The following is a 17,215-nucleotide window of genomic DNA, read 5'->3' as shown; positions in this document are numbered from 1 at the left end:
ATGTGCAGGAGATAAGATGCAAGCGCCGAGAATAGCTGGCCCATGCACCTTGGGGGAGACTGAGAGGGGACGGAGAGCAGAAATTGTCCCTGCTGTTGGTGACGATGTCGACCTTGGCAGCTCGTGGTGCGTCGACGGGCGCAGAACAGACGGACTATTCCTCCGCACGAAGTTGCCAAGACCCTCAATGCCAGATCAAGGCGGGTCTCTTCTTTAAAAGAAACCCAGGTGATGGCATGTCGTTGTGCGACGTTTTTCTGGTCTCCGCCGGTTAGACTTTTCAAGTTGTTCTTGGTCAATTTGGTGAGCCTCAATCCAGCCAATCGAGTTGAGCATGACTCGGAAAACGCCCACTTCTAGGTCCTTATTAACTAGCTTAATCCTACGCTTGCAGCGCCCGAGCCGTCCGGCACTTCGCCGCCTCTTCCCACCAAGATGCGCCTACCGCAACACCAACGGGCAAGTCAAACAGCCCGATGCTCAAGCGAGACGGACTGGCTGCCCCCTGTGACACCGCGCGCGGAGTCCTCCACGCGCCATCTACGAGAGATGAAAGCCATGGCCTCGTTCGTGGTCCAGAGGTTAAAACAACGGGGCTGATGGCGACGCCCCTTTGGGGCTGGAGATTCATCCAATATTTCACAATATCGGCGACGGCGATCCTCACCGTGAAGGTTTTTGATTGCGTTTGTTCCTGATCATGTCATGTTGGAACACAGTTCCAACGTAGGCGACATTGCAGAGTACAATGTACAGGATTCGGTTACGGGGGTTCTATCAGAAAATCCTACATACTGCGGTAAACCAAAGCACGAAAATCATTTCGCGGGGGCCAACTCCGGGCGCACGCCAAAGGCACAGCTGAAGCGGTCATCAGGGGCTGCAAGACATGACCAACAAATCGCCGATGGTTCACCTGCAGGGATTGCTGGGCTGGCCGAAAACGAGGCCTTCGGGGTTCGACAGGGGTTGGCTGCTTGTTTGTTGGAGCAAACAAGTCGATTCGCAGGGCCTCCAGGCGTTCGTCTCCGCCAGCACAGGCGGCCGATCGTGAAGTCCAGAATCCCAAAGACATGGAGTCCTTGTTTATGTCAGCGGGCTGCCTTTTTAAGAGTGGTCATTGCTGCTGCGCAATGCGCTGTCCCGCATGCAAAGCTCTAGCGAGACGTTGTATTGGGACTTTGGTATTGAAACTCTGGAAGGAGTTGGTTTCGCTCTTCCGAGAGTCTCGGGATCGTCTTGAAGAGGCGGTGACACAGCTGAGATATCTTCGCTTTTTCATTTCAGCCTTAGAAGCCTCTGGAGAAGAAATATTCACCCAACCGTTGGTAGATTCGTTGCCCCTTTATGTCATTTCTCTCTCCTGGCTAGCGTCGTCCTGCATCTGTCTCGCCTTCTTGGCGCATAGGGTCTCACACCACAGTCAAGTGGGGCCGGGCTGCGCAAACTGAACTGCTCAATGCACCAACTGGCTTGGCAGATGAGTCCGTCCAGACGGGCGGAATCCTTCAGTGAAGCCAACATAAGAACCATGCGAATTCTGCGCCATAGCTAAGGAGCCAAACGACATTCAAGACTGTGCGACTTACTTCTGGATTCGGCCCCAGATCGTCCCTTGAAGTACTGCGATGCAGATCACTTTACTATGAGCGATTTCAAGACCACGGGGGCCAGGCTTCTGGCCGCCAAAGGCTGGCCCTCTGAATCCTGGCGGTATCGACGAATTGATTGACGAAAGAGGCTGAACTTCCAATCTTACCCGCATGAGGCACAGCACAACTAGAGCAACAATGGCGTTGAACAGCATTCGTTCCTGCACAGTACTTCCGCCCGAGATGCGCTTGTAGGGGGTTTCGCGCCTAGAACATTTTCTAGGCCGCACGGCACGGTGGTCCGGTTGGATTGAACGCTGCCCAAGAGCCTTGAATGCTGAGTGCAAATGTGTATATATGTTCATTAGTAGGGCATTATTCGAAGAGATTTAGTAAGACACGTTGCTGCTTCGCAAAAGCTTATCTTCGGTGGCCATTGGAGTAGGCAGGTGTAAGGCTTTCTTCCAATATCATTCTCTGCACACTTCACGGAGCGAGAATTGCGATGCTTTGTGCCATGCAGCTGGCGCCAGCTGCAATCAGCATTAGATGACAATCTCCCAGCGCCCAACTTGACTGCAAAAGTAAAAACGTAATAAACTGTCCGGACTCCTAATAACTCTATTCTTTTTATAGAGGCCCGAATTGATAGTAACAACTTACAGACAACTTGAAATAGAATTTATGATAAATCCTTGGAATAAATTGTGGAAGCAATTGATCGGACTGAATTACTCATCCTGATCCAGCGAAGAAGAAGCGCTACCGAGCCTCTTTAACGCCCACTAAAAGGTCTCAGGTAATCATGCCTGCGCCACACAGCGGACCTTATGTCCTCCGGTATCCGCGGATAGCCCAGCAGTGATTACGTTTCTCGTTCAAACCACTGCCTGCAGCCTGTCGCTATCGAAAACTCTCAGACAATCGCATCTCCGGAGACCGGACTCCGTGTCCGGTGGTCATGCCATATTCCGATCTTGCCGAGTCCCGGTTTCTGACCCCACTAGACCGATCCGATGCCATGCGGGCAGCTTGACCGGCGACGCGTCGGGCACCGTTACGCCCCTTGCAAGAAGTCGCATATCAAGGTAAGCTGCCGATCGAGTATTTTGTTTGATCGGAAGTCGAGAGGATGCTAACACTCCCAGTGCAATGGAGCACATCCGTGTTCAAGTTGCGTCACACGAGGCATCGAGTGCGCGGCCTCGACAGCGTCGTCAAGCTTCCATTTCGTGAACCAGCGTGAACTCTCACGGGTCCCAAGAGTATTGGTACAGGACTCATGGCGCTACATAAGCACCTACTTTCAGGCCATGGGCTCTCTCACTCAAGCATCTGTGCTGAGGAGTGCTGCCGTGACGGCCATGTCTCATGAAGATGAGAACGTCAGCCGCACCTTGTCCATCGTCGGAGCGTTGTATGCCTGTCGAAACCCTCAAATACTGCGCATCAACGCCAAAGAGAGACGAAACGTCATGGAGACATGGGTGCGACAAAAGTCTATCATTGATGCGGAGCTGAAGAAACCTGAAATTACAAAGTTCACTGCGATCTTGATGAGTGCTCTCCTGCTTGCAGCTGTTGAGGTAAGTTCATTAGTGACAGATTTACATCCTTCGGAAAGCTAACTCGCCAAAGCTCATGATATGCGAGGCACCTGGCACATTTGAGATGTGGCTCAGAAGGATCTCCAAATTCCTCGATACGTACAGTAAACGGCGAGCAGTCTCAACATGGACACCGTTTGAAAAGGATCTTGTCCGACTTTTCAAGTTTCTCGACATCCTCTCGAGCATCGCGAAGAATGATCGGCCAGTTGAGACACAGGTTGCCCCCGAACCATGGCCTGCACTACCCCTTACTATCGAAGTTGCAGGAGGCTCGATACCATCACCGGACTCCAGAAAGGTAGATGCTATGCTTTCTGCCATGTGGCAGTGGGCAGATCTACAGCCAAGGTTGGTTAACACTCCCGTCGTTACTTTAAGCATCTTGCTCATGTGAATAGGGCCCTTGCCTGGGTATCCAAAACCGAGGAGCAGCGTCTTTCTTTCAAGGAGGGGGACGAGGTATCGAGGCAGTCTGTCGACTTGAAAGTGCAAGGTCTGAACATTGTGTGCGAAGTGTCGGCCCTACAGTCCCGCATGATTGGAAACCTCATGCAACTGTCTTCGAACCCACATGATCAGGCGTCTGCTAGTATCAGCCCATACTACCACTGGGCTCTCACTGGGCTATCTCATATGTTCCAACAGAATGCGTGGAAGTCATTAATGTGCGACCTGCCTGTCATGCCCGCCGAAGCGCTTCATCAACAGGCCTTGGCAGCTCTCGGGCACGTAGAGATGCTGATCAGCCAACTGGGTCTTGATCTTGCCCTTTACCTACCTTTCGCCGACTTTGTTGGGCGGGAAATGGAGACAGAGATGGAGAGGCAAAGGGTGCTCAAGTTTCTTGATCTCGTTAAGAGTAGAGGTTTTGACGCGGCGGATGAGTATAAGCAACATCTCCTTGTCCGATGGGACCCAAAAGAATCAGGATCTACGCTTGGCAATGCAGCGGAGTTATCAGATAATTGGAGCGAGCAGTCGGTAGACGGGCTGTCGGACGGGCTGTCGGACGGGCTGTCCACCCTGAGTTGAATACTAAACGGATTACATATTCTCCATTTGATAAAGAGCAACTCACTGAAAGCAAGCCTCCCCTTCCAATACACAAGATGCGTTTATCTGTTTCCGCTAGACTGCGACATCATGAGTGAATATCACTTTTGTGAAAGGGCGCTCATGAGCGTTATATGTACTGCTGAGTAGTAAGCCAGTTCAGGACGTGATGCTCACGGATAAGATTAATCAACAAGTTGAATAAACTCTGTACAAGTCTCAATGAGACGTATAGATCGGTCTGCCGATTTCCTCCTCTTTGAAAGTGGCAAGAGCCGATGGTTACGGCCGAAGAAGATTCAAGCTTGTATCAGTCGAGGGCTGTATAAGCCTATAGTATCGATGTTAGAGGCAATTGTTTTCTTCCGCGTGACTTAGTCGATACTGGGACCGATCCCGCAATACCGCGCCAGCTTGATCTGGAAAAGAGCAACTGAGCTATTCCAACTTCGATGCCCTTTCGGACTGAATGCCATACGCCAATCGACTCAACTCCGGCAACATCAGATGATATCCAGCGTCGTGAATCTCAACGCGGCCCCTTCTAGTATTATTTTAATCGACCCTTACATTGTAATAACAGAATGCCAGTCCGATTAGGGAGTAAAGAAAAGAAGGCTTTGACTCCCAATAGCAAGACAAATGATGCATTTCGAAATTCGAAAACGGTATCTTCATTTCCGGACCAAGCATCAACTATCATATTTACCAAGCTTCATTGAGATCCAAAAGTTCAGCATTCTTCTGCATCCTTCATGAGACAAACGAAGCGAAGCTTTGGGGCTTCGCCGTGTCACGAACGCCAAGTCTCCAGTTGGAATTCCTTTGCAACATTCCTGGAGTCCTAGAGCCTTACAGGCTGCCTTGTCCGCACTTGCTGCGCCCCAAACTCCATGATTTGCGAGCATAGTTCCCCTCAATTCGATTTTTTCTTGCTTCGCAGTCATTGGCTTTTTTGACACTTCCGTTGGACCTTGCCTTCAGCCACGGAAGAGGGAGCAAGCCAGGCCCAGTCCATCGCGACATTTTAGCCGCTTATAGCATACTTCTGGCGCAAATTCAAGTCTACGCCTCTTCTTTCTGACTTGAATTTCTAAGTATACATCGCACTCGGCTGGAAGAATTCCTTGCACGGGCCGTTGAATACGCCTACCTAGCGAGCCAAAGCCCCTCCGCTGGGAAACGGGATTCGGGAGCTCCACCCGGCGGAAGACCCACACGGCGCTAGCGTCGCGACAATATTTCCATTTCGGGAATGATCATCCAAGACCTTAAACGTCAGCTTTGTGCTACCCCCGGTCGCTAAAGCCAGGGCAGCCACGAGGTCGCGTCAACCGTCATTGGCATTCGTTGTCGTGGAAAGTTGTTCCGCTTATCCTGCAAACAGGACCAATGATCAAGTTCATGAGCAAATTTTCAGGGCGGGCGTGGGGGGAAACCGACTTGCGCGTCGGGAGGCCCGTCCGTACGTCAACCGGGCGGTGCGAATATTGTACACTTTTGAAAGGCGTGGCAGCGGTTCTTTTGTGATCTTATCTAAACGTCATTTATGCACCGAGCCTTCCGTATGGCGGCCCCAGGGTTAGGAAACATGCCACGCTTAGCACCCTGTGAACTCCGTCTGACCCAATGAAGGGAGCGTATTATTCGGCTAGATTAGATCTCTCGTGCGTCTGGTGGGAAGCGGCTAGATAGTGGGCCACGTCGGAGGATGTCTAAGCCACTTTTTGCTAATACGTGCAGACGTCGGAACCCCATTCTGGCCGATTCCTGCGGACGACCGGGCACTCGACTCCTGTGGTCTACTTTTTCCGCACAGAATATCCCTTGACTAGCCTGATATGTTATAAGAAGACTTCCCAGCCCTGGCCCGTAGCTTTATGATGATGCCGTCACTACACGTTCAGACATTGCGAGAGGACCTGACCGTACGAAAATGTCGAGATTACCTGACGGCTTGATCGCCTTTGGGCCGAATGCCAACTGCACACTCGAGCTCTGCCCAATCGAATGGAGCATCCTGCAATATCGACCCTCAGTACCCGCCAGCGCCATTTTCATCTCGCTGTTTGCTATTGCCTTGGTAGGCCACGCCATCCAGGGAATTAGGTCGAGAACATGGGGCTTCATGGGCAGCATGATAAGTGGCTGCATTTTGGAAATAGTCGGCTACATCGGACGTCTTCTGATCTACGACAATCCATTCAACTTTGAAGGATTTCTCATGCAAATCGGTCAGTCTTCACGCGCATCTGTCTCATACAGGATTACATGCTGACGCCACGTCACTACAGTCTGCATCACGGTCGCGCCCGTCTTCTTCTCCGCCGCGATTTATGTTCTGCTCTCACAAACGTAAATGTTCCTGAGCCGCATGAGTGAGGCAGGCCCCTCGGCTAACCAATTGCATGAAATAGCATCAACCACCTCGATCCCTCACTATCCCGGGTGAAGCCGAAGCTTTTCTACTGGATCTTCATCCCCGCCGATGTTGTCTCCCTGATCCTTCAAGCTGTTGGCGGCGGGTCATCCTCCGTCAGCACCACCAAGGAAGCTGTCGACCGAGGTGTGAACATCTCGTTGGCCGGCCTGGTCTTCCAGGTCTTCTCGCTTGTGGTCTTTGCCATCCTCTTCATGGATTACATGGTCAGATACAACCGCTCGATCGGCCGGTCCAAGATGAACGGAAAGCTCAAGTTCTTCCTGCTTTTCTTGGGTCTCAGCACATTCTTCATTTTGCTTCGATGCGTCTACCGTATTGTTGAGCTGCATGAGGGTTACTTCAGTCACTGGTTCCGGGATGAAGCCCTGTTCATAGCTTTGGAGTCAGCGTAAGCATATTCCCTTCCCCGTGACTGCTAGACCGCTAACATTATTCAGGGTCATGGTTATTGCCGTATTCTGCTTGAACATTGGACATCCCGGCCTGGTGTTCGGCAAAGGAAAGTCAGCTGCAAATGTTTCTCGCTATGAAGGCGTTGCCATGGAAGAAGCTCGTAAAGGGGAGACTGACAGGAGTCAAAACCCATCATTCAGTCAACCTTCAGAGCCACCTCACCATTAGCATGGGTTGTTTAACCAGTGACGTAGAAATGACGCGTGTGCAAACCATCTCGTATACCAAGTTTCCTTCGAGATATTGAATAGAAGGATTGATATCAAGATGATTTCTCACATATAAACTCATCATCGAAAAAGGTTTTTTCAAATTTCGCAAACAAATTTGGGGGTTGAGACATACCAATACACTTTGACGAGAATTCACTTTTGAAGGATCTCAGCCTACCTTTGACGAGATAAAACATATGCTGACGATGAGTTGCGGAGAGAACAGAAGATAGTGTTGAGGTTAAGTCCATCAAGGTATATTTACCATTGAAAATTTAAGCATCTAACCGTGGCATATGGTAAGGCATAAGGTTTCAGAGTTTTAGACTCTCTTCTTCTTCTTTCCTTTTCTGTTTTCTCACACTTATCTCATTCTTGTTTCCTTGCCCCCTCCCTCTTCCATCGGAAGTATCGCCCACCATCCGCGTTTACCACGACTGGTCAGCCATAGACAACCTAAACCTGCTTCCCCACCCCATATTGCATTTCAAATATTTCAGCAGAATGCAGGAAGTATCACGATTCTGTATGAGTTCTTATTGGGATCTTATTACCGGGCCAAGCGTGGCTTGGGTAGGCAAAAGAGAGCAAAATGCCCTTCGAAGTCCCATCTATCGTAATCCCAGGGAGCTGTTGTTAGACATCATGGATTGGCTAGATCCTGAAGACGCTTTTATCTTTCGACAAGTTTGCGTTCTGTTTCATGGGGCTTTTTCTCACGGTAGCTTCTCTAACCTCTACGACTCGGAACCAGCACAACAGCTCCGATCGATCTCACGACTACGACGATGGGTATCGATCATATCAAGACGATCACCCATATCCATGCTTACGTCCTGCAATCCCTTGTTGGCGTTTAGGCGTGAAAGTATCGGAAACGCCGGACAGTTGCAAGTCAGGAGGCTTCTCAAGAAAGACCTGCTTTGTAGTGGATGCCGTTCAAACTGGCCAGCAAATTGCGAATTCATGGAGCTTAAAGAGAGGTATCACGACCAGCCAACGATCTACTGTAGCGCTTGCAGCTACAAGCATGCCGCTTACTCATTTCCAACGGGACAAGATCCTGAAAGCCCACGTCGGTGTATCGCTTGGGAAGGCAGAGTGAAGATATGCCCTCACCAAAGTCTGGCGTGGTCTACTCTTATCTACTTGTTTAACTCGCCAAGAAGACGGGGCAGAGAAACCGTCGTCCTAGACTGCACTAGCTGCATGGCGGCCTTTAGGGGAGTAGGGGAATCTCCAGTTATACGGCATACGTCGAATTCCGAGGATAATTTCTTAATCTTGACATGGAAGGTTCAAGTTTATGTCGTCGAAAGAGGACGATTCGTAACCAAAGATGCATTGCGACAGGCTCTGCGACAACTGGACCAAGCACATCCGGATCTGACGTGTGGACACATGTCTTTCGAGGACATGATGGAAGCCGTCAGTGCTGACCATTGTGTCTGTTTTCGAGAGGCCAACAGTGAAAGCCGGTGCTATAGACACCATATCAACGACGCCTCGTTTGAATGTTGCGCGTGCTCCATGAAGCCTACCTCGCGTAAAATGGGAAGATTTTTGGGAGGAATCAGGAATAGAAACGCCCCTGGACTTCACGGAATCAGATGCCGAGAGTGTTTGGTAGAGTATGAGTGGACGACTGAAGGTCGCAGGATCTTCATTCGAGCAAAAAGCTTTCTTGCCGAGGACTTGGAGCGGAATTATGGCGCGGAAGCATCCTATCCACGTCTACCTTCTGACGCTTGGTGGTGGGCGAAACGTTTGGACCAGACTTCGTGGCAGAGAGACGAGAGCCAGAGGCATTTAATGTGGTGTGCAGAAAAGAAGTGCCCCGTCAACAAAAGCTATTTATGGCTATGAAAGCAAATCCTCATGGAACTATGGGACACTAGCAATGACAAATTGGTTCCGTGGAGGCATGATTTTCGTACAACTTCACATATAGTATTCTGTTTGAATCTTGGATGTCGACACAATGGAATATCTCATAGATGCCAATGCTTTCCTAGATGATCGTAGTGAATAAGTAATGATTCTAAAGACGTTGTGACGATTGCTAGCTGACGCGTTGCTTGTATGAAAAGCATCATCTCCGTATCATACGATTACTGTACTTGGACTAAGGGTATGATAAAGGCAGGTGGCTCGTACTCCAGGTGATTCCGGTAACGAGATAGTCGTGCTCAGGACTGAAAACAGTACCCCACCGGGGCTACAGTCGCGGACGGTGCATCGGGGTTCTGATGTGGGGCCGAAACATAGGCTTAGTCATCCACCGAAATCACCGGCCATCAGCAGTGGAAGCTCGTCACCCAAACCCGAAGCCGCAAGTACCACCTCCACAGGCTGGCATTCGCGGCCCCATGTCCTCTCATGTCAAACTCTCACGCGTACGCCCACGGGCGCTGCACTCGACAGGCATTGGGCAGATAACCTTTCTCCAAAGGCGACTGCACCATGATTTCAACCACTTCGTGCGGACGGGTACGGGAGACTGATCACCCTACTTGCGCGGGGCACGGCTAACTGATCGCAGAGTCCGTAGAGGCGGCATCAATTGCCCCTCCAACAGCCGGCTCGACGAAGAGCTTCAAGCTGGCTGTGAAGGACAACATCGCTACGCAGGACCTGCCGACGACATGCTCCTCCGCCATCCTCTCCTCCCACAAGAGTCCTTACGAGGCCACCATCGTGCGCCAGCTCCGCGAACGAGGCGCACGTGTAGTTGGAAAGACGAACATGGATGAGTTCGGAATGGGATCGCACTCTCTGAACTCAATACATGGGCCGGTGCTCAACCCGCTGTCTTCGACGCCCACATCAGCTGGCGGAAGCTCTGGAGGAAGTGCGGTCGCGGTTCAGACTGGCGATGCGGACGTGGCTTTGGGTACGGATACAGGTGGCTCGATTCGTCTCCCAGCGGCGTACTGTGGAGTTGTGGGATACAAGCCATCGTATGGCATACTTTCTCGATGGGGCGTGGTGCCATACGCGAACTCTCTGGATACCGTCGGGCTGCTTGCGCGGGAAGTGGGCATCATTGAGGATATCATGTTCAGCACTGGCCTAGATGTCGAGCACGATGCCCAAGATCCCACGTCTATATCTAAGAGCTTCCGAAAGCGCCAACAAGAACAGGAGGCGGACCGCCGCTCGCGACTGAGAGTCGGCATTCCTCTCGAGTACAACATCGAAGAACTCGACCCCAAAATTCGAGCAGCGTGGACAAATGCAGCAACCCTCCTTCAAAAGTCTGGCGTTGACATCGTTCCTGTATCCTTGCCGTCGACCAAGCACGCCCTTTCAGCGTACTACGTCATCGCTCCCGCAGAAGCGTCGTCCAACCTCGCCAAGTACGACGGCGTCCGCTACGGAACTCGCGGTGACGAGAGTGACGGCGCTGGCGAGGTCCTCTACTCCAAGACCCGCGGCCTCGGCTTTGGTGACGAGGTTAAGCGGCGCATCCTCCTGGGTGCCTACAGCTTGAGCTCCGAGGCCATGGACAATTACTTCATCCAGGCACAGCGCGTGAGGAAGCTTGTCCAGAGGGACTTTGACCGTGTATTCCGGCTAGAGAACCCCCTCTACGACCCGCAACAGTTTGATCTGAGCGATATGAAGGACGAAGTTGAACTGCAGGACAAGCTTGGTCCGTCGCAGGTGGACTTCTTGCTGTGTCCCACGGCACCAACGTTTGCGCCCAGGATCGAGGATATTAAGCAGCAGACGCCGGTGCAGGTCTACATGAACGATGTCTTCACGGTGCCTGCAAGCTTGGCTGGCTTGCCGGCTATCAGCATCCCGACCAAGGTCGAATCGCCAGATGCGAATGCAGACGATAGCCGCAAGGTGGCCGGTCTGCAACTGATAGGCCAATACTGGGACGACAGACGTCTTCTTGGCGTGGCCAAGAACCTTCTACGTCAGCTTTCTGCTTGAGAACCGACTTTGAATAACTGCAGCATTTATGCTGTGGAAGAGGCTTGTTATGCTTGTACAATAGAAAAAAATATACCCACGACATCACGATTGTAATGTTCCAGCATTCTTGTGTTGAAGCATTTGGTGACTCCATTCGCTGGAGACATTGGGTATCATTGTGTAACTTTTTCCACCTAAGGAGACCGATCTCTGCTTCTTGACCGTGATCTCCTTTCCACGTCCATCGGTTCACCGCTGCCTCTCCTATCTTCAACCACCTCTCCCTCAGAGTCATCAGCACCGTTCTCCCTTGGACTGCCTTCGCTTGCCTCCCTTCTCTCCTCTTCTTCTGCCTCCTCCAACAGCTCATCAATATCACCAAGCGGACTGATCCTCTCCTCCAGCTCTCCCAAGTCCACCAGATCAACCCTTTTCGGCAGTTCTCTGAAACTCGTCGCGCAAACTCTCGACTTTGTCAACAAATCGTCCACGAACTCGTCCATATACGTCAGACTCGTCCCAGCGCGTCCCTTTCTTCTTAACTTCCTCCGATCTTCCAAAAACGGCTCCAGCAGCAGATACACGTCCTTCGCCTTCCTCGTCATCCGGATGTAGAACACGGCCAGCGCGCGCAGGTACTTGAACTTCTCGCCGCCGAAGCCCAGGTACGTCTCGAGGATCTCGTCCGACGGCGCGAGCTGCAAGAGCTTGAACGCCAGACACAGGAACGGCGTCGGCTTCTGGGTCACGCCGTAGGTGCCGCCGATGAAGGTGACGTGCTCGACGACGCGGTCGACGATGTCGGCCTCGTTGACGGCGAAGCACTGCTCTTTGTAGAAGTAGGCGTCGATGATGCGCTCGCGGACGGCCTTCTCCATGATCGTCGCCGGGTTCTCGCCATTGGGGGCCAGGGAGGCGGAGGAGCCGCGCTCGTCGAGAAAGCGCCGCTCGTCGGCGTAGATCGTGTCGGGTTTGCTCATCGTCGCGGCGATCGAGAGGGTGGAAGGACAGGTCGATACAGCAGAGGAGTTTGTTGCGAAGGTCCAATGGTCGACCCGATTGGAAGGCGCGTCGTTCGGTGGGCGATAGCTACTGTGCTCGAGATATCGTCAAGCCAAGCTTTCTAGAGTCTTTGCGCGTCTCTGGTCTCGTGAAGTAGATCACGCTCGGTCGATACGGGTGGGGTGGATTCGATGCGACGCAGAAGCTAGCTCGCTGGGCGTGACATCCGCCGTGAGAAAAAAAGTTGACACTGACGTTGGCGGCCAATGACACCCATTGACAGCTGGCCTATCGATAGTTGCCCCGCGAACCAAGTAAACAGCCCACTTCCAAGTTCACACTCCTCCGCCACGTCACATCTGGCGGCGACTGCAGCCAAAGGATCAGGGGGATGCAAATGGCGTCTCTATCTGCCGTTTGAAACGCATGCAGAACATCTTCACATACTACATCTATCTATACAATTTTATCGAATTTATTGTCACCGAAAAGAAAGATCGAGAAAGCACAGCAATCATGGTGCTCCTCTCTTCGTCACAAGTCTCCGTCCTCCTCTCCACCGCCATCGGTAACACCCGCCCCGTTCCCGCACTCCAGTCCCGTCCACGAGTGAGCAAACGGCTAACCTCTCAACGCGTCACGCGTATGCGCCCTGCCGCATATGCAAACGCATTCTCTTCCCAACAGTCCTCTCTTGTGGTGCAGCTCTATTCCTCAGCGGCTACGTGATCCAGCAACGCACGCTTAACCAGCTGCGGGAAGCCATCAAGCCGGACTATGACCCGCGACCGTCACCCAAGACCTCGTACACCGTGCCCGAGCACCTCAAACATACACCCGGCAACGCCCTGTACGAAGGCGGAAAGCAGGACCAGATCATCATCGAGGTGAACCCCTCGGTGCCCGAGCAGCAGCAGCAGCAACGCCCGAAAAAGCTCGCCGGACAGAACCAGCAGGGCTGGACGTCGGACCTATGGAAGAAGATGGTCTCTTCGTCTGAGAAGGACGAGCCCGGCGTGAGCAAGGAAGACCTGGAGAAGATGGACGAGCGGGAGAGGAACATCAAGGGGTGGAAGGTCAAGGACCAGAAGCACCCCGACCCCGACGCCGCCACCGAGAAGCCCATCAGCCGAGCAGAGAGGAGGAGGCTGATCAAGGAGGAGATCAAGCGCTTGTCGCAGGGCGAGGAGCCGGTCTACTACCAGCGACGACTGTGGTGAACTTTCTTTCGCGATGGATCAAGGTTTCCTCAGTATATACGGGACTTACGGCGTTATCTGATTTCTGGGATGCAGTTAATGAAGGGATGTTTACGATATCATTAGGATCTACATCATGTACACACAATGTAGATAGGACGGGACGGCCTCGGGCCGACGCAAACGAGAAAAGCGCTGTTTGTTGTGTATAACGCGGACTGGAAATATCATTCCACAGCTTTGTATTCATGCGTATGACCCGAGTGAGGGTAAACGATGCTCTCGTCGATAATAAAGGCCATGCTATCGATGATGTGTGCTGCCCTTTCCCCACGACAGCAAAAGTAAAGCCGGAATCATGCATTTCGTCAGCGCGGTGAATTCGTCATGATTCGTCTCCTCCATGATAAGCCCTCAAACGCCGTGTCCATGCCCCAGGAAAACAACAAGATGAAACTAAAAATAAAGCCACTGTTCACAAACGCCATGCTCATCGTGCCGTCTAAGCATGCCTAGTGGCGGCATCCTGGAAAGCTTCCCGCTGCATCCTCTCGAGCTCCTCGAGGGAAAGCTGGCTGTTGGCGAACTTGTTTGCCTTCTTCTCGCGACCCTGCAGAAGATGTGTCAGCCCCAACTGGTGCCACGGGTCGGAGGTGGAGGGGCTGGCTAAGATTGGGAACGTACCTTCTGGACTTCTTTGTGCTCCGCCGCCGCCTCGAGTACGGCGGGAACGTAGTCTGAGAAGCCCAGCTGCTCGAGGGCCTTGGTGATGTGGTCGCAGGCGATGGTCTTCTTGGCTTCCTTTTCGGAGATTTCGTTGGCCTCGGAGGAGATGAGGGTGATGAACTCGACGCAGCACTCGATGAGCAGGTCGCGCGCTTCCTTTGAGAAGGCGATGCCTACGGAGGGCGGGAGGATCTCTGTTACGATCTTTTGGACGGTTGCTGCGGGTCGTTAGTGTTGGCCAGGGCGGGAGACGGGATGAGAGGCTTACCCTTTGGCAGAGACAAGTCATCGTTGCCTGTGGTGCTATGTCAGCATTATGTCTTTCGGAGATCAGGCTGTGTGGAAGCAAGGCATAGAAACGGCACCCATAAGGCCATCCTGGTCTTTCCAGAAAATGTCCTAGTGCATTTGAATAGTATGAAGAGAGCATTACTGCCGCTCGCAGGCAGCATGGTGCATATGCATGATGAGCGTCTTATACGAGAGCTGTGATGAGGGCAGACAGAATGGAAGCCTGATTGCGATGATGCAGTCGAGGAAGGGAGGAGCGGCAGCAACGAATGACCGATAAGGACATTCGTAGGGGGTGAAGAGCAAGCGAATGAAAGATGTAATATCTGGACAAATCTGAGAGCAACTTACCGGCGATATCGTGGTCGGACATGGCGCAGGATGAACAGAGAAGAATGCGATATGGGTTGAGATGTTGCGGTCACGTATTCGAAAGAGAGCGTGAGGAACCGACTAGATCCCAGCAGGATGGTGTCAATGTAGGTCGCCTTGAAGGACTTAGCTATGCAGTTCGTGCCAGTGAGCTGAGACCGGTCTATAGACTTATATCGGAGATGGTTGGCGGTGAAAAACACGGGAGCGGAGCGGACATGTGAAGCAGACGCGGGACAGTGTGGCTCGCTTTTCGGGCGGCTGCTAGTGGTGGGGTCTTTTATGCTATTTGGATGCGGGACACCAACTGCATTTGAACCCTCCCCGCGCCCAGGCCTCAGCTGTTGCCTCTTTTTTTGGGCTGTCCACTCAATGCGCGCGAGCCACAATGAGTGTGGTGCACGACTTCTTTCTGTGCCCATCCATGGATCCACCCGGACCTGCCCACCTGGGCTCAGCCAGTCAGGCGCGGCGCTCGGTGAAAGGAGCTTCCGACGTACCGCCATGCACGGGCCACCTTCTCCAATCACTCCAAATTTTTTCTTCCCTTAAAAGTCAGATTTTTGACGGCAGCTTCAGCTTTCCTTCCTCTTGCATCACTAAACAGCAGAGACAACAAATCACCATGCGCTCAATTGCTCGAGCTGCTGGCGTCTCTGCGCCTCGTCCGGACTGACTCTGGTAGGTTTACCTTTTCCTCCTTCCCGCTTTCCCCCATCGACCTGATGAGCTTTGTTGTCGCCCCAAACTTACGAGGAATAACTCCCCTCACACAGTGGTGAATGACCGTCCTGCCAAACGGACTTCTCTGACTTGTCACCTTGAGCTTTCTTGCTGCTTGTTGCCCACCTTTTTGGCGCGACCCAAAGCTAACGGAAATCTCTTCAGACAGAAAATGTAAGCTGGCCCGCCTACGTTCTTGCCGCAACGTCGTGTTTTGCGCCGCTTCGCGCCTGCGATGATGTCCAAAGTACTATCAAATACCGACCTTCCAAGACGGAGAACCGATAACCCCTGAGCACCTGCTTTATGACGCACTCTTGTTCGACAGCCAGCATGCGTGGACTCGATGCTGACGTGGATGTGGTTGCAGGGTGCGCAGGCAGTGATGTGCGAACGTGGTCTTGCTCACGATCCTTGCCCACAGCTCTTTCGTTCAAGGTAGGCGCAAACTTTTTTTCTTTCTACTTCCGCTTCGCGCGGAGCGAACTTGCCGATGATGATGAAACATATTCCATGCTAATCCTGAATAAACAATGTGGAATCAAATATGAGCTTTTCATCTTTCGACTGAGGCATCATCTATTCAATGTTTTCTATTCTGCTCTCACTAGCTCAAGCAGCTGGCTAACATTGTATTTTTAGTGAACACTTCTATCTACTCTTGGTACGCCGAAAGCTCTGCAGCTTGCCACCTGTCACGGGGTTAGCTTCTGTCAAATGTTGACGGAATGGCGCGACCTACTTGAAGTACTTGCCCGACAGGGCGTGCTCCGGCTTGACGACAAACCGCGCCATCACGCTGCCGGGTTGCTCGGGCTTGAGGAGACCTCCCTTGTCAAAGTCGGAGACGAAGGACGAGTGGTCCTTCTCGGCCATGTGGTCCTTGCCGGTGTCGCGAATGACCTTCTGCATGGCGGTATCGACGCGACCGGGGCTCATGGCGATGCTCGTGATGTCGGGCTCCTCAACGGCCAAGTGGGCGGAGAGGTGGTTCATGGCAGCCTTGGAGGTGCCGTAGGCGCCCCAGGCAGTGTACGCGCCGGTTGCTGCTCCGGAGGAAACCCAAAGGACGCAACCCTTCGACTTGCGCAGCTCAGGCAGAGCGGCTTGTACCTTGTCGAGTAGTTAGATAGTAATCAAGTTGTGAACAAAACGTTTTCCTCACCAATGCCAGGCCACTGAAGACGTTGATGTCGTATGCGCGCTTCCACTCCTCGACGTTGAAGTTTTCCAGACGTGAGACGGGCTCCAACACGCCGTGGTTGATCACAATGCCATCGATCTTACCGAAGGCCTTCACGGCCACCTCGGCGATCTTGGGGATGTTCTGCAGGTGTCAGCCCTCGCTGCCAACGTCACGCAGCCGCGAAATGACGCCCTCACCTTGAGATCACCCAAGTCTCCCGCAACATACTCGACCTGTCCAGGATGCGCGGACTTGAGAGCCTCCAGCTGGTCCTTGGACCTCGCTGCCAACACGACCTTGTGCGAGTCCTTCAACAAATACTGGGCGATAGCCAGGCCGATGCCGCGGCTGGCGCCGGTGACGATGATCACTTTGGAAGCCATTGTAACGCGTGAGTGGTAGACAGGTTTCTTTCTCAAACACCAA

The 17,215-nt window shown here is 52.5% G+C and overlaps 8 protein-coding genes across 8 annotated transcripts; 5 read left to right on the top strand and 3 right to left on the bottom strand.

Annotated features, from left to right (window-relative positions):
- Window positions 1-2,608: 2,608 nt before the first annotated feature.
- Window positions 2,609-4,234, top strand: CGGC5_v010857 (uncharacterized protein; the record flags this gene model as incomplete). Its single annotated transcript, XM_032020740.1, has 4 exons — window positions 2,609-2,680; window positions 2,741-3,178; window positions 3,231-3,550; window positions 3,601-4,234. 4 exons carry the CDS (start codon window positions 2,609-2,611, stop codon window positions 4,232-4,234), a joined length of 1,464 nt encoding a protein of 487 aa, XP_031892339.1.
- Window positions 4,235-6,191: 1,957 nt separating this feature from the next.
- RSB1-1 (Sphingoid long-chain base transporter RSB1) lies at window positions 6,192-7,319 on the top strand (the record flags this gene model as incomplete). The annotated part of the gene is made up of 4 exons (XM_032020751.1): window positions 6,192-6,489; window positions 6,550-6,610; window positions 6,673-7,086; window positions 7,136-7,319. 4 exons carry the CDS (start codon window positions 6,192-6,194, stop codon window positions 7,317-7,319), a joined length of 957 nt encoding a protein of 318 aa, XP_031892336.1.
- Window positions 7,320-9,742: 2,423 nt separating this feature from the next.
- On the top strand, window positions 9,743-11,308 carry CGGC5_v010855 (Glutamyl-tRNA(Gln) amidotransferase subunit A; the record flags this gene model as incomplete). Its single annotated transcript, XM_032020762.1, has 3 exons — window positions 9,743-9,759; window positions 9,816-9,853; window positions 9,906-11,308. 3 exons carry the CDS (start codon window positions 9,743-9,745, stop codon window positions 11,306-11,308), a joined length of 1,458 nt encoding a protein of 485 aa, XP_031892337.1.
- Window positions 11,309-11,484: 176 nt separating this feature from the next.
- Prp38 (Pre-mRNA-splicing factor 38) lies at window positions 11,485-12,270 on the bottom strand (the record flags this gene model as incomplete). The annotated part of the gene is made up of 1 exon (XM_032020773.1): window positions 11,485-12,270. One exon carries the CDS (start codon window positions 12,268-12,270, stop codon window positions 11,485-11,487), a length of 786 nt encoding a protein of 261 aa, XP_031892330.1.
- A 538-nt stretch (window positions 12,271-12,808) lies between these two features.
- On the top strand, window positions 12,809-13,512 carry CGGC5_v010853 (uncharacterized protein; the record flags this gene model as incomplete). Its single annotated transcript, XM_032020785.1, has 2 exons — window positions 12,809-12,860; window positions 12,980-13,512. 2 exons carry the CDS (start codon window positions 12,809-12,811, stop codon window positions 13,510-13,512), a joined length of 585 nt encoding a protein of 194 aa, XP_031892331.1.
- A 481-nt stretch (window positions 13,513-13,993) lies between these two features.
- Window positions 13,994-14,881, bottom strand: ncb2 (Negative cofactor 2 complex subunit beta; the record flags this gene model as incomplete). Its single annotated transcript, XM_032020797.1, has 4 exons — window positions 13,994-14,101; window positions 14,176-14,435; window positions 14,486-14,512; window positions 14,860-14,881. The coding sequence occupies 4 exons, from the start codon at window positions 14,879-14,881 to the stop codon at window positions 13,994-13,996; spliced, it is 417 nt and encodes a 138-aa protein (XP_031892424.1).
- A 387-nt stretch (window positions 14,882-15,268) lies between these two features.
- On the top strand, window positions 15,269-16,248 carry CGGC5_v010851 (uncharacterized protein; the record flags this gene model as incomplete). Its single annotated transcript, XM_066152426.1, has 5 exons — window positions 15,269-15,341; window positions 15,436-15,561; window positions 15,769-15,777; window positions 15,974-16,041; window positions 16,246-16,248. 5 exons carry the CDS (start codon window positions 15,269-15,271, stop codon window positions 16,246-16,248), a joined length of 279 nt encoding a protein of 92 aa, XP_066008140.1.
- Window positions 16,249-16,258: 10 nt separating this feature from the next.
- On the bottom strand, window positions 16,259-17,172 carry CGGC5_v010850 (putative oxidoreductase; the record flags this gene model as incomplete). The annotated part of the gene is made up of 4 exons (XM_032020820.1): window positions 16,259-16,295; window positions 16,346-16,716; window positions 16,769-16,930; window positions 16,987-17,172. The coding sequence occupies 4 exons, from the start codon at window positions 17,170-17,172 to the stop codon at window positions 16,259-16,261; spliced, it is 756 nt and encodes a 251-aa protein (XP_031892426.1).
- Window positions 17,173-17,215: the final 43 nt, after the last annotated feature.

The sequence above is a fragment of the Colletotrichum fructicola genome (genome assembly GCF_000319635.2).
Source record: "Colletotrichum fructicola Nara gc5 chromosome Unknown KSG_Nara_v1_contig06, whole genome shotgun sequence".
Classification (NCBI taxonomy): Eukaryota; Fungi; Ascomycota; class Sordariomycetes; order Glomerellales; family Glomerellaceae; genus Colletotrichum; species Colletotrichum fructicola.
The sequence above is the reverse complement of the archived record's forward strand: the minus strand, read 5'-3'. Positions and strand labels throughout refer to the sequence as shown.